Source organism: Cynocephalus volans, chromosome 3 (assembly GCF_027409185.1).
Source record: "Cynocephalus volans isolate mCynVol1 chromosome 3, mCynVol1.pri, whole genome shotgun sequence".
NCBI classification, from domain to species: domain Eukaryota; kingdom Metazoa; phylum Chordata; class Mammalia; order Dermoptera; family Cynocephalidae; genus Cynocephalus; species Cynocephalus volans.
Window position 1 is genome coordinate 40,681,699 of NC_084462.1, and position 15,141 is coordinate 40,696,839.

At 43.4% G+C, this 15,141-nt stretch overlaps 1 protein-coding gene across 1 annotated transcript in view; it reads left to right on the plus strand.

The window, feature by feature from the left end:
* Positions 1-389: 389 nt before the first annotated feature.
* The window catches only part of TRPM1 (transient receptor potential cation channel subfamily M member 1), a 77,429-nt gene continuing 62,677 nt past the window's right edge, over positions 390-15,141 (plus strand). The window contains exons 1-7 of the mRNA XM_063089999.1: positions 390-617; positions 722-808; positions 4,719-4,798; positions 11,078-11,273; positions 12,910-13,123; positions 13,839-13,963; positions 14,860-15,031. Coding sequence (XP_062946069.1) covers positions 390-617; positions 722-808; positions 4,719-4,798; positions 11,078-11,273; positions 12,910-13,123; positions 13,839-13,963; positions 14,860-15,031 — 1,102 coding nt within the window. The remainder of the gene's footprint in view (positions 618-721; positions 809-4,718; positions 4,799-11,077; positions 11,274-12,909; positions 13,124-13,838; positions 13,964-14,859; positions 15,032-15,141) is intronic.

The following is a 15,141-nucleotide window of genomic DNA, read 5'->3' on the forward strand; positions in this document are numbered from 1 at the left end:
TGCAGCAGAGCCCTGACGTCGCCTGCACGGCTTTGCTGCGACGACGAGGGGCCAGGGCTGGGGCAGCTCGGAGGGGCAGGTGCATGGAACACAGGGAAGCAGGGGCTGGGTGGGACAGGGAGTCAGGGAGCGTCCTCAAGAGGGGACATTCGAGTAGAGCCTGGAACGACGGAGGGCATGCCTTGTGTCCCGCTTCCCGAAAAAGGGACCTCAGGCGAGGAGCGGCCCCTGCTCCTCGTGTCCCCTCAGCAGGGGCTGGACCGTGTGTGGACTCAGCAGTAACCGGCAGTGCTGAACTGAGCGTCTCCTCCTGAACTCAGCTTCCTAAAAACGAACAGGCACTACCAAAGCAGAGCACTTTCCCCTCCCAGGAAAAGGACGTCAGTCACATGCCGGCGTTCTCGTCAGAAAAATCACGAAACGGACACTCGGTGAAGTGGGAGGGCGGTGGCCGCCAGCTGCGGGCCCGGGGCTGCGGCGACAGCTGCGGCGGGGGCTGGCGCTGGGCTCCGGAAAGCCCCCCTCTTCAGACTTCGGGGGACAAAACGCAAGGCCATGGCCCTGGAGGGGTCACAGATGCCCTGCAACGGCTCGATAAGGAGGAGACGCTCCCTGAGGCAGGCATTTAAATGCCTGTGACAGAACAGACTTAGGGAAGCCAGGGGCCCGTGACTGTCTCCGAGCTCCTCCCTGCACCCTGGTATTAAACCCTGCGGCGCAGGTGGCAGTGCCCCCTCTTGGTGATGTGGACCTGAGCCTGCGATCTCAGGGGCTGGACTTTGGCTTTCTGATTCCCCACACTGTGTTGGTACGGGCTTCCCGGCCAGTTACCCGAGGAAGGCTGAGGACAGAGGGAGGGGTCTAGAGGGCGGGGTCTAGAGGGCGGGCTGGGGGCGGGGCCTCGAGAACGGGCCGGGGCGGGGCCTCCCGTGGTCTTGTCTCTTCAGTCTCTGTAACCGTCCCTCAGTCTTTCCTCGTCTTTCACGGGATTGACATTTTTAAAGGGTATAGGTCAGTTATTTTGGAGATCGTCCCTCACTTTGGGCTGTCTGATGTTCCCTTCTCATTAGAGTCAGGGTATGCATTTCTGGCACGTCTGTCGTCTCAGTGCATTTCATCAGGAGGCTCAGGATGAATATTTGTTCCATTAGTGGTAAGGTGCACTTTGTTTCAGGCGGCGTTCACCAGATTTCTCCACTGTCAGGTTACTAATTCCCCCTTGGTAATTAAGAATTATCTAGGAGAGCTACTTTGAGATTACATAAACATATTGTTTCTCTTCAAACTTTTAACCACTACTTTTAGCATTCTTGGTGGTTGCCAAAGGGTGACTTTCTGATTCCATTATTCCTTCCACATTTATTAGGTGACTTTCCACTGGAAGAAAGAGTTTCCCACCTCCCCTTTATATTTGTGTATGTACTCAAGAGTGATCTCATGGGCCCTTATTTTATAACTCTTTATTGTGATGATTTAATTTCACACTCAATCCCAGATAAGCCCGTGGGAGCCCCTTCAGAGTGGTTTCTGTGTTCTTTTGACATCTTTCCTTGTCGAAAGTAAACACTTCCTTAATTTCTGGCACAAGGAGGTGTTTCAGTCTCTTCATCCCTCCCTGCCCCAGCCTGGGATTTAGTCATTTCTTCAAGGAGTCCTGGTTCCTTTGAGTGGAGAATGGTATTTAGAAACCAATATCTGAGTACTAGGTATGCTCATTGCTATCGGGGTGTTTTTGCTGCTAGGCCCTTTCAGCAGACAGAGCTAGGAAATATATGAATGCACATGGATCCAGACATACGTGTGTATGTGTTGTAGGCACATGGCCCTGATTCCCTGCCTTATGTCCCTGTAGTTATGCTTTGTGTAATCCTTTCCCCTTGAGTGGGATGGACTGAGTGGCTCATTTCTAATGAACAGAGTGTGGCAAAAGTGATGGGCCATCACTTCAGATATTTGGTTTCAAGGACACTGTGGCCTTTGACCTACTTGCCCTCTTTTGCTTGCTCACTGTGATGGCACCAGCTGCCGTGTCACAGGCTACCCTAAGGACAGGCTCATGTGGCAAGGAACCACATGAGTGAGCTTAGAAATGGATCCCCCCCAGTCTCATTCCTTCCAATGAGACCATGGCCCCCACCCATAGCTTGATCGAATCCTTGTGAGAGACCCAGAGTCAGAAGTGCCTCGCTAAGCCACATCCAATTCCTGGTCCACAGAAACCGGGAGATAATCAAAACAGTGTTTGTTATTTTAAGCCACTAAGTTATGGGGCAATTTCTTATGTGATGCAGTAGGCAACTAATACAATATGCCATATCTACATGTACTATCTCCACTTTCCATATTTGTAACTCCCTTCTCCAATTATCCACAATATATTGATTTATCTGTTCAGTCCTAGAATACACAGCAAGCAGTTTCAGGATTGCTATCCTGTGTCTCTGTGAAAAAGTAGCCCACTAATGGGAGTTCAGTATTTGTTTAGAGTTCTCATTGTCTTTAGTTGGCATATAGTCCAAATACTGTGACCCCTGTGTTTTTTTAAAAACTTGGGCATACTCCCCCAGCTTCTCTGGGAAGGGAGGTGTAAAATGCAAATGGGAAAAGCACACTTTCTTTCCAGACAGCAAATTCTCTGCTTTGTTATGTTGCACAGGATTGTTATAACATTCCATGTAAGAGATGCTCTGCACTCTGTCCTCTGCGCTGATGCTGCCTGCTCTCCTCTCTTCAGCACAAAAGCACCAACCTCTGAGGCCACTGATGTAGTTTTCAAGCAGTCATTAAATTATTTGGAGAGAAAAGTGTACAGTGTTGCTTTTTGAAGGTCCCTGAGGATGGTTTTGAATTGTAATCATTCCTGATTTTCAAAAAGAGGCCAAGTGACCAACTGACTCTGGGATTTCCCCAGAAAGGCTCGGTTTGGGCGGGACTTGCAGGCCCTGTCTCTGAGTGGCTGGGACTGAGGCCAGGATTCTTGTGGAGCGAGAAATGGGGTCTCAAGTTCTTGACATGACCTCACCAAGGAAGGCCTCTGTGATGCTGAGTTGTCACCACAGCTCTCTGAGGAGGCGACCCCTGCAGAGACAGGAGAGTCCCCAGATCAGCACTACTACTAGGGTAGGTGGGGGTGGCCAGGAGGTCAGCACTGAGGCTTATCCTACTAGACACCTCGTGTCATGCCCTGGTCACAGGTCACATTGTGATGCTCTCCATGGAGCATCGTATGTGGAAAAGTGACCAAGAAAATGAGGCTCTGCCCTCCACACTTTCTCTAAGATCTGACTCAGGATTCTCATGCTAAGCCATTCCATTTCCCTGTGCCTGCCAACCCACCTCACTTCCACCGCAGAGACATGCACGCAGACATGCACACCACAGACACACACACACACCACACACGTCATACACACACCACGTAATACACTGTGCACATACCACACACCGCACACACACACACACCCCACACATATCACATCCCCACACACACCACACATGCACCACAGACACACACCACACACATACGTACCCACTCATATACACACACACACCACACCACACACTACATACACTACACATACCTTGTACACACACACACCACACATATCATACCCCACACACATCACTCATGCACCACAGACACACACACACCACACATATATACCCACTCATATACACACCTATCATACACCACACACACACACACCACACCACACCCTACATGTACTACACATACACTGAACACACACACACCACATATATGCACCCACCCATATACATACCCATTCCCACACCACACCCACGCATCACACCACACCACACCCTACATACATCACATGTATATTGTACACACACCCTCACAAATACATCACACAAAATATACATCACACATACACAAACACCACAAGTGCACACTGAGCCAGCCCCTATGGAGATACAGAGATGGGCACTGGCTGTCTGCCCGCCTCCAGGCTGTCCACTGCGCTCTGCCAGGGCACCTCCAGTCACCTGCTCCACACCTGCCTGCACCCCACCACCTGCTGCAGAAGGGCTCTTCCCACTCTCTTCACCTTCTTCACTCTCTTCTCCCCAAATCCTGGGAGACAAGCCAAGCCCAGTCGAGCCCTTCTGGTGGAGAGAGGATCACTTTCCAGCTCGAAGCCTCAGGTTCCTCCTCCATGTGAGGGTGTTCCTAGTGATTGAGGACAAGACAGGCATGTAGCTTAAAGCCAGCAGACCCTGCTGCAGTAGCACTTAGGGGTGGCCTGGGGCCTGCACATGGAGTTTTCTTCCTGTCCTCCTCTGCTCTAGGATGCCACCCCAAGTCCCTGGCCCCTTCAGCACATGCTGTATCCCCCACCTCAGCAGCTATTTCCAGACAGTAAATAACACTTGCCCTGAAGTTTATCCCTCCAAAGTCCCCATGACACCCAGCACAGCACCTTGCACAAAAAACATCTTCAAAAGATGGATACAGATGAATTAGGGTTCAGCAGATGGGAACCATCAGTACCTGCTCATTCTTCCAAGCCATTTCTCTTAAAAGGCACTGGAGCTAAGATCCTGAAAGACCTGCATCTACTGTTATTGGAGGGGACAATTCAGATGTGATGGGAAGACTTCCTGTTGATGGCATATTAATTTTATAGAATTAAAATAATGAACTCTGGTGATATCTTGGAATACATTAGTCTGATTTCCACTTCTTTCTCTTCCAGGGTCAGAAAGCTTGGATAGAGAAAACCTTTTGCAAACGGGAATGTATCTTTGTAATTCCCAGCACGAAAGACCCTAACAGGTAAATTAGAAATCCCGATTAAGACATTATCCAAACCAGTGCTGGTCCACCAGTTGCCCAGTAACTATTCTTCTAGGGTTTGTGGGAGGGGTAGAGGTGTCAACTGAGGGTGGGCAGAATCTACTCCCCACGTGTAAGTCATTAACCCAGGGTTCATTTGGGCTAATAAGCTCCATAGCCTCAGAAAAGAGTTTCCATCCATCACTCACCCTAATGTAAACTCTCATAACCAGATGGGCCCACAGCATTCCTTTTGGTCTTAGTGAGAACAAGGAACTGAGTACTTTAGACAGATTTCCAGGATTTCCATCACTTGAAAGATCTGAGTGGTTAAGTGAACTAGATACAACTTTACTAAAGGGTTTAACTCTTGCACAAAATGTTAAACAATTTCACTCATCTACATGAAAATGCATCTGTTGTAAGCTGCACAGAAGGCCTCTTAAAGTCATGCAAGCAATCAGAGAGAATTTAGCTAAAACTTCGTCTCTGAGGGAAAATGATATGAGGCGGAGTATAGGGGTTGGGGAAACCATTTACCCATATGTCCCCCCTGTATGCATTCCATGCAGATAGGGTCATTGACACAGAAGTACACAGACTCTTAGAGACTACTTGGTTCAAATTTGTTTGGCACATGCAACCATAGTCCATCTCATGTCCCTAAGCTCCCTCCTTCATGCAGCACAGGTTCCTCTTCCTGTTTGAACCCCAGTGATTATCCCCCAAGATAAAAAATGTCATTATGGGACAATGCCAATAGTCACAAAAGTCTTTCCTTTGTTGCACCTAAATGTCCCTCCTTATTTCAATGACACCCAGGCCCTCCTAGAGGGCAACTACCCATACCAGCCCTCTTTAGCACCTGCCAGCCCTGTAGCCCCCACACGGCCAAATGGTCAGGCAGCAGAGGGGACAGAAGGGGCTTCAGGGTTCACACATAGGCCTCCTCTGTGAGTTCCATGTATGCTCCAGCATAAACTAAAAGAAACCTGGAATAATAAAAACAAACATTTAAAGCCCTGGAAATGGTCCCAATGGCAAACAGCAAATGAAGAAATATCTATTCAAGAAAATCTACTAAAATTGAATAAGAATGACTAGGGTCTGTGGTATTTAAACCAAGAGAGCTCCCTCTCTCCGTGCTCTCAGCTCAGCAAGCTAAACTCCGCTCCAGACTTCTGCAGCCAAAACACAGGGCTCACTCTCTTCCCAGCTCCCAGTCAGAAGGCTTCCTTCCAAGGAAAAGCAGGACCTCGGTATTTATCATCCTGTCCCCAGCTACCTGTTGCTGAGGTGAAGCCCTGGGTGAGTGCAGTTGAGAGGTGGGAGTTTCTTTCTTCCACCTAGACCCCACTCATGTAAACAGCAACCACAGAAAGTGGGAGTGGCTATACTGATTTCAGACAGAATAGACTTTAAAACATAAAATGTCACAAGAGATGAAGAGAGACATTTTATAATTATAAAAGAGTCAATAGATCAGGAACTTATAGTAATTACAAATATATATGCAGCTAATATATAGAGCATGAAAATGCATAAAGCAAAATTGATAGAAATAAAGAGAGAAATAGATAATTCAATAATAATAGTTGGGGACATTAATACTCCACTTCCAATAATGGATAGAGCAACAAGACAGAAGATGTACAATGGAACAGAAGACTTGAACAATCCTATAAACCAATTAGACTTAACAGACATCTATAGAACATTCTGCCCAATAACAATAGAATATTCATTCTTCTTGAGTACACATGGAACATTCTCCAGGTTGGAACATATGTTAGGCCATAAGATAAATCTCAACAAATTTAAAAGAACAAAAGTAATGTAAAATATGTTCCCTGACCACAATGAAATAAAATTAGAAATAAGAAAATAATAGCAGGAAAAACAATTTGAAACTCACAAATATGTGTAAACAATACGCTTCTAAATAACCAATAGGTCAAAGAATAAATCAAAAAGGAAATCTGAAAAATACTTCAAAATACATGAAAATAAAGACACAACATACCAAAATTTATGGGACACAGCTAAAGCAGTGCTGAGAGGAAACTTTATACCTGTAAATGTTTATATTAAGAAAGAAGAAGAGTCTTAAAGAAATAACCTAAGCTTTCACCATAAAACACTGGAAAATGAAGAGCAAACTAAACCTAAAGCAAGGTGAAGGAAGAAAATAATAAAGTTGAAGTTAATGAAATAGAGAACAGAAGAACAACAGGGAAAAATCAATGAAAGCTGTTCTTGGAAAAGATCAACGAATTTGACAACTCTTTAGCTGGATTGATGAAGAAAAAAAGTGAGAAAACTCAAATTACTAGAATCAGAAATGAAAGAAACCTCGCAGAAGGAAAAATGAGTACTAAGGAGTACTATGATTTGTATGCCACCAAGTTAGATAACTTAGATGAAATGTGCAAATTCCTAGAAAAATACAAACTACCAAAACTGACTCAAAAAGAAATACGAAATCTGAATAAACTTATAAGTGAATAGATAGGATTAGTAATAAAAAAAACCCAACTACCTACAAAGAAAGACTCAGCCCAGACTTCTGTGCTGAATTCTACAAAATATTTTTTTAAAAAGAATTAATACCAATTCTTCACAAACTATTTCCAAAAAATAGTAGAGGAGGATACATTTCTCAACTCATTTTATGAGGCCAGTACTACACTAATATCAAAACCAGACAAAGGTATCATAAGAAAGGAAAACTTCAGACCAATATCTTTTATGAACGTGAATGCAGAAACCCTGAACAAAATACTATCAAACCAAATTCATCAACATATAAAAATGATTTTACTCCATGACCAAGTGGGATTTACCCCAGGAATGCAAGGTTGGATTAACATCAGAAAAATAATTAATGTAATACACCTTATCAACAGGATAAAAAACAAAAATCACATGATTATCTCAATAGACACAGAGAAAACACTTGACAAAATCCAACACTTTGTATGATAAAAACACTTAGAAAACTAAAAGCAGAAGGCAACTTTATCAACCTGACAAGGGCATCTATGAAAAATTCATAGCTAACATCATACTTAATGGTGAAATATCACATGCTTTTTCCTTAAGATCAGGAACAAAACAAGGATGACCATTATTGCCACTTGTATTCAAGACTCTACTGGAAGTTCTAGCCAGGGCGATTAGGTAAGAGAAAAAAATAAAAGGCATCCAGATTGGAAAGGAAGAAGTAAAACTACCTCTATTTGCAAGGGATGTAATTTTGTATATAGAAAATGCTAAAGAATCCTCTGAAAAACTATTAGAACTAATAAACAAGTTCACTAAGGTTGCAGCATACAAGATCAATATACAAAAATCAAGTATATTTCTATACACTTGCAAAGAGCAATATTAAAATGAAATTAACAAAACAGTTCCATATACAATAGCAACAAAAAGAATAAAATACTTAGGAATAAACTTAACAAAAGAAGTGTAAAGTGTATACTCTGAAAACCACAAAGCATTGTTGAAAAAAATTAATGAAGATCTAAATAATTGGAAAAAATTCCCATGTTCATCAATTGGAACTTATCATTGTGAAGATGGCAACACTCCCAAAATAATCTATAGATTCAACTCAATCCCTATCAGAATCTTGGTTGACTTCTTCGTAGAAACTGACAAGCTGATTTTAAAAATCACACAGAATTGCAAGAGACCCAGAGTAGCCAAAACAGTCTTGTAAAAAAAAAGAACAAAGTAGGAGGATTCACACTTTTGATTGCAAAACTTACTACAAAGCTACAGTAATTGAAGTTTGGTGGTACTGGCATAAGGACAGACTGATAGATCAATGGAAGAGAATTGACAGTCCAGAAATAAGCTCATACGTGTATGGCCAATTGATTTTTTCAAGGGTTCCAAGATCACCCAAAGAATAGTCTTTTCCACAAAAGGTGCTGGAACAACTGGATATCCACATGCAAAAGAATGGATTTGGACACTTATTCTTCATACTATGTATGAAAACTAACTCAAAGTGGATCAAAGAGCTAAGTTTAAGAGCTAAAACTATGAAGTTCCTAGAAGAAAACAGGATAAGTCTTCATGATGTTGGATTTGGCAAAAGAGTTTTAGATAGGATACCAAAACATGAGCAATGAGAAATAAATAAATTGGACTTTATCAAAATTAGACACTTTTGTGTTTGAAGGGACACTATCAGGAAAGTGAAAAGACACCCCACAGAATGGGAGAAAATATTTGCAAATTGTATATCTGACAAGTAACTCATAGCCAGAACATATAAAGAACTCTTACAATTCAATGATAGAAAGATAAATAACCAAGTTTAAAAATGGGCAAAGGATCTAAATAGACATTTCTCCAAGGAAGACACACAAATAGCCAATAAGTGCATGAAAAGATGCTTAACATCTTTACTCATTGTAGAAATGCAAATAAAACCACAATGAGATACTACTTTACACCTACTAGGGTGGCTAGAATAAAAATGTCAGATAAAATAACAAGTGTTGGAGAGGATGAGGTGAGATTGGAACCCTCACTGGTGGGAATGTAAAATGGTGCAATCACTTGGGAAAACAGTTTGGCGATTCCTCAAATGATTAAACACAGAGTAACCAAATACCCAACAATTCCACTCCCAGGTATATACTCAAAAGAAATGAAAACATATGTCCACATAAAAACTTGACCATGAATGTTCATAGCAGCATCATTCATAATAGTTCAAAAGTGCAAACAACCTAAATGTCCATCAACCCAAATGATGAATGGATAAACAAAATGTTCACATACTCATACATTGGGATATAATTCAGCCATAGATGGGAATAAAGTGCAGACACATGCTACAACATGTATGAACCTTGAAAATGTGCTAAGTGAAAGAAGCCCATCACAAAAGACCATGTATTATGTAATTCCATTCATATGAAATATCTAGAATAGGTAAATCTGTAGAGACCGACAGTAGATTTGTGATTACTTATGGCTGGGGGAGGAGGTGCACATATAGATGAGGTGTTAGAGGAGTAACAGCTAAAGGGTACAAAGTTTCTTTCTGAGGTGATGAAAATGCTCTAAAGTCAACTGTGGTGATGGTTGCACACATCTGTAAATACTAAAACCATTGAATGGTACACTTTAAATGGGTCAGTGTGTGAATTTTATTTCAGTAAAGGCTGCCATGGCAAGGAAGGGAGGGAGGGAGGAAGAAAGAAGGAAAGAAGAAGAAAAAAAGAAAATCTGGAGCGGTAGCCCACACCACTGCTAAAGCAGCCAGAAATGCAGGGAGAAAGCTCCAAGGCTGGCCACACAGGGCACAGAGAGCCTCCTGGCAAGGACCCCCACATGCACCACACATGTGCACACACCCAAACATCTAGCCCAGTAAAGATGTCGTCTCTAATCACCATGTCAACTCCATCGCCAGCTCTTTCACTTCCAGCTCCCCCACCCACTTGCTGGTGAGCATGACTGCCCATGCAGGCTCCTCGTGGGTCTGGGAGCAGAACTGACCTCCGTGCCTCCCCATGTCACAGGCCCCTGGATTCCACCTGCACCAAGATGTCACTCCAGGCTTCTGCTGTTCTTCCTAACAGACATTTCCAGTTTTAGGTGGGTCCCGTTCACCCAAATATATGAGCCCCGAAAATGGCTGAGAGACAAGTGAAACCCTAGACATGCTAGAAAGGGAGCTTGCACGAGATCGAGGACCATCTCAGAGAAGACCAGAGAGGGTGCAGGGAGAGTACAGCACTTGCCTGAGTTTGGGGAAGATGCTGTAGAACAAGATCCCTGAAGCTGGGACAAGTTATGGCCCAATGGGCCAGCTGCCTAAGGCAGAAAAAAGACAGGCTGGTAATTTTTGAAATATGCTTTCAATGTTACTTGGGTAGAGAAATGTTTTACTAAGCAACAGAAGAATTCAACAATATTGAAAAATCCTGGAAGGTCAACTTTATGTTCGGAGGGCATGACTGTACTTTGTCACAGAATGTTTGGTAACTGATACCCATATTAATGTTGTCTAGACATTTTAAAAGGTTAAAATATGTTCTGTAAATAAGGGCAACCATCCAATGCATTTAAATTGATATGTGTTGATAATCAGAAAAGGCCACTATAAGGGGCATTTTGGTCCCCAGTAAAGCTGGATAAGTAAGGTGCTGTTATGCACCTGTTCGGTGCAACTTACCTCTTCAGGTTAACTCATCTTCACTAATGGAGAGGAAAGGAGAAAAGTGTTATGAAAGCCTCTGCCTTTGTTCTCAGGTGTTGCTGTGGCCAGCTTACCAACCAGCATATTCCTCCTCTGCCGAGTGTAACACCCAGCAAAAATGGAGAGGAAAACAAACTGGCAGAGACCCAGCCCGAAAAGTGGTCTGTCGGCAAACACACCCAGAGCTACCCAACAGATTCCTATGGGATTCTCGAATTCCAGGGTGGTGGCTACTCCAATAAAGCCATGGTAAGAGAGGCATTTGGACAAGGTGGCTCTGGGACCATGGCTTTCGTCAGAGGCCAGCCTCCCAGACCACAGACTGTAGATGCCCGGGTCTTCTTCAGGAGTGTGGCTCAAGCTTCCTAGATACTTCATTACAAAGCTAAGAGATATAGCTGCATACATGGCTTATTAGCCATGAGATTTGGAAGTGACACCATCGTAAAGAACACGTAGTGTCCTCTAAATCCATACTAAAGCTCTGAATCCATAAACAATGTTTCGGCCCAATTCCACATTCCACATTCTACTGTTCCATCTCCAGTGATGGTAAAGACATTACCTCTTTAAAAAAAAATAACTGTGGACCTGTGAGCCCACTCAGATGTGTTGGGAGACTCTGGAAATATTTTCCTCTGCAGTCTGTCCATCCGCTCCCTGAGCCTGCACTCAGCTGGCCTAAGAAAGACTGAGGTCTCTCACATTTGCATGCAAATGAGAAGTGCTCTCTGTCTTTCTCGTGGCCCTGCCAGAGACAGGGGCTTCAGCATTACGACCCCTTTCAGCAAATTCTGAATTACTCCCACATGCCCAGCCAGATCATTTTTGCAATTTCATTTTATTCCACTGGCCCAACTTCATCATTCAAATAAAATTCAGTTGTATTCCAAATACCACAACATACGGTCTTCTGGAATGGTACCCTACATATTGGCATGGACACAAAGAAGCAATTCATAGAGACTCAGACATCTGACCGTTAACCTCTTCTTCCTCTTGAGGAAAAGGTCAAGTCCAGATACGGGCCCATGATCCCCTTTGCCACACACTCAACAACATCCTTGTCCAACTTCTTGGGCCATTGTTCTAGCTGAGCAGGCTTTGGATTGATTCCTCCAAGGTTACCATTGCCAGAAAGATACAGGACACCCAGTTATACGTGAATTTCAGACAAACAATGGATAATTTTTTAGCATAAGTATATTCCAAATATTACGTGATTTATTGCATTTAGTAAACATAATGTACTAAAACATTTTTTGTTTTTTATCTAAAATTCAAATTTAACTGGGTGCCTTAGTCCATTTGGCTGCTCTAACAAAATATCTCAGACTGGGTAATTTATAAACAACAGAAATGTATTGCTGACAGTTCTGGAAGCTGGGAAGTCCGAGATCGAGGTGCCAGCAGACTCAGTGTCTCGTGAAGGCTCATCCTCCGCTTCCTAGATGGCACCTTCTTGCTGTGTCCTCACAAGGCACAAGGGGCAGAAAAACTCCCTCAGGCCTCTTTTACAAGGGCACTAATCTCATTCATGAAGGTTCTTCCCTCGTGACCTAATCACCTCCCAAGGCCCACCTCTTAAGACCATTGCATTGAGAATTAGGTTTCAACATATGAGTTTGGGGTAACACAAACATTCAGACCAAGCACTGGGCATCCTGTATATTCATTTGCTAAATCTGATAGCCCTTATCAAAGTTCCCTTTGGTCACTTACACACAGACTCATGCACAGGGCCCCCAGGACACTGAAGGCGAGACCAGCCAGACAGTTTTTGCTTGGACATGAGCAATAGCCCCGCTCCCCTTTGACACGAGAAGCAAAACCAAGAACAGGCAAAACCTAGAACAGGTACTGAGCATCCCACGCTCTTTTGCAGTATGTCCGTGTGTCCTATGACACCAAGCCAGATTCGCTGCTCCATCTCATGGTGAAAGACTGGCAGCTGGAACTCCCCAAGCTCCTAATTTCCGTGCATGGAGGCCTTCAGAACTTTGAGATGCAGCCCAAGCTAAAGCAGGTCTTTGGGAAAGGCCTGATCAAGGCTGCCATGACCACAGGGGCCTGGATCTTCACTGGGGGCATCAGCACAGGTAAGAGCAGTCCTCTACCTCACCACAAATATACACACCCAGAACTCACTGTGGTCCCAAAGAGCTTTCTAATAATTAAGGTCAAAAACCAAAATATATTGCATCCTGATCATATTTGTGACAAAAAGTGATATCTTAATCTGAAATCTTCAGTAAAAGTGAAATCTTCAGTAGCTTGTATTTTTTATTTTGATGTGATTTATTTTGTTTAAATAGCAAGTATAATAACAATAGTGATACCATTAAACATCTAGATCACCTATGATGTGCCATTCCTTGAACTGAGCCCTGTACAAGCATCATCTTATTGAGCCTCTCCACGATCTTTTCCCCATCTTATGGGAGAGGAAACAGGCTAGCGAGGTTAAGGAACATGTCATGCAGGCTGGCTCTTGAGTTTAGCTGAATGCAGCCAAGGACTGCCAAAGAGACCCCAGTGACTTCCACCTTTGGGTCTTTGAAACTTATAAAGGAAATTCCTGCACAGTTGCTTTGGTTTCTGCACTTGATATCCCTTTTCTAGGAGCTAATGCAGAATTACTAGTTATTATGAGTTCAGACTTTCAGTGTACTTTCTTTTAATGATGAAGATGAGTATGTCTCATCTCTGCTCCATAGGGAGTGTAGCAGCTCAGAGTGGGTGTCCCTAAAGTTCATGAGTGGTGGTATGATGGGAAGTCGAAGGGCCTAAAATAGGACTTATGGCTGTTCATAGGTGTCATCAGCCATGTGGGGGACGCCTTGAAAGACCACTCTTCCAAGTCCAGAGGCCGAATCTGTGCTATAGGAATTGCTCCATGGGGCATCGTGGAGAATAAGGAAGACCTGGTTGGAAAGGATGTAAGTTTTTTCTCCACAGACTTTAGCATTTTTTAAAATTAAAATCTTTATTATGATACTCTGGTTTCTCTCCAGATCATATAAATCTTTTGCCTTTTAAAGTCTTTATTTTGAAATACTTGTGGATTTAGATGCCATTGTAAGAAATAATAAACAGAGCTTCACTGTACTTTCCCCTCTCCCCCAGTGGTAACATCTTGCAAAACTATAATACAACATCACAGCCAGGAAACTGACATTGACACAGTCAAGATACAGAATATTTCCATCCCCCCTAGGATCCCTCCTCTTGCCCTTTAATATCTATACCTAATTCCCTCCCAACCCCACTTCCTCCTTAACCCCTGGCAACCACTAATCTGCCCCCCTTTTAAAGAATGTTATATAAATGGTATCATATAGTATGTAATCTTTGGAGACTGGCTTTTTTCACTCCACATAGTTCTCTGGCCATTCATCCAGGTTGTCAAGCATATCAATAATTCATTCCTTTTTATTGCTGAGCAGTATTCTGTGGTATGAACGTATCACAGTTTGTTTAACCATTTATCTGCTGAAACGGACATGTGGGCTGCTTGCAGTTTGGCTGTTTCAAGCACAGAGGCCATAAGCATTCATGTACAGGATTTTGTGTTAATGTAAGTTCTCATTTCTCTGTGATTTCTTCAGGAATGCAGTTGCTAGGTTGTCATTGCCTAAAATAATTATTTTTTTTTTCTATTTTAACATAACAATTGGCAAAACAAAACCAAAAAGCCCCGTGATAAATGGGCAGAGGAGTGAGAATAGGATTAAGTGCAGCCATTACACATGCAGGTATTCAGCTGGCTTCCCCTCTTAGGCTCACTATCAAAGTTCTGATTTGCAGCTCTGATTTGCGTTGTGTCTTTTGTCAGGTAACAAGAGTGTACCAGACCATGTCCAACCCTCTCAGTAAGCTCTCTGTGCTCAACAACTCGCACACGCACTTCATCCTGGCCGACAACGGCACCCTGGGCAAATACGGCGCTGAGGTGAAGCTGCGGAGGCAGCTGGAGAAGCACATCTCTCTGCAGAAGATCAACACGAGTGAGTTCCTGTGCAGGGCACGGGTAGCACTGTGGGACTGATGCCACCACGAGGAAAGCTAGGCTGAGAAGGAAATTGCCCAAGGGCGTTGAAAGGTTTAAACTTGATTC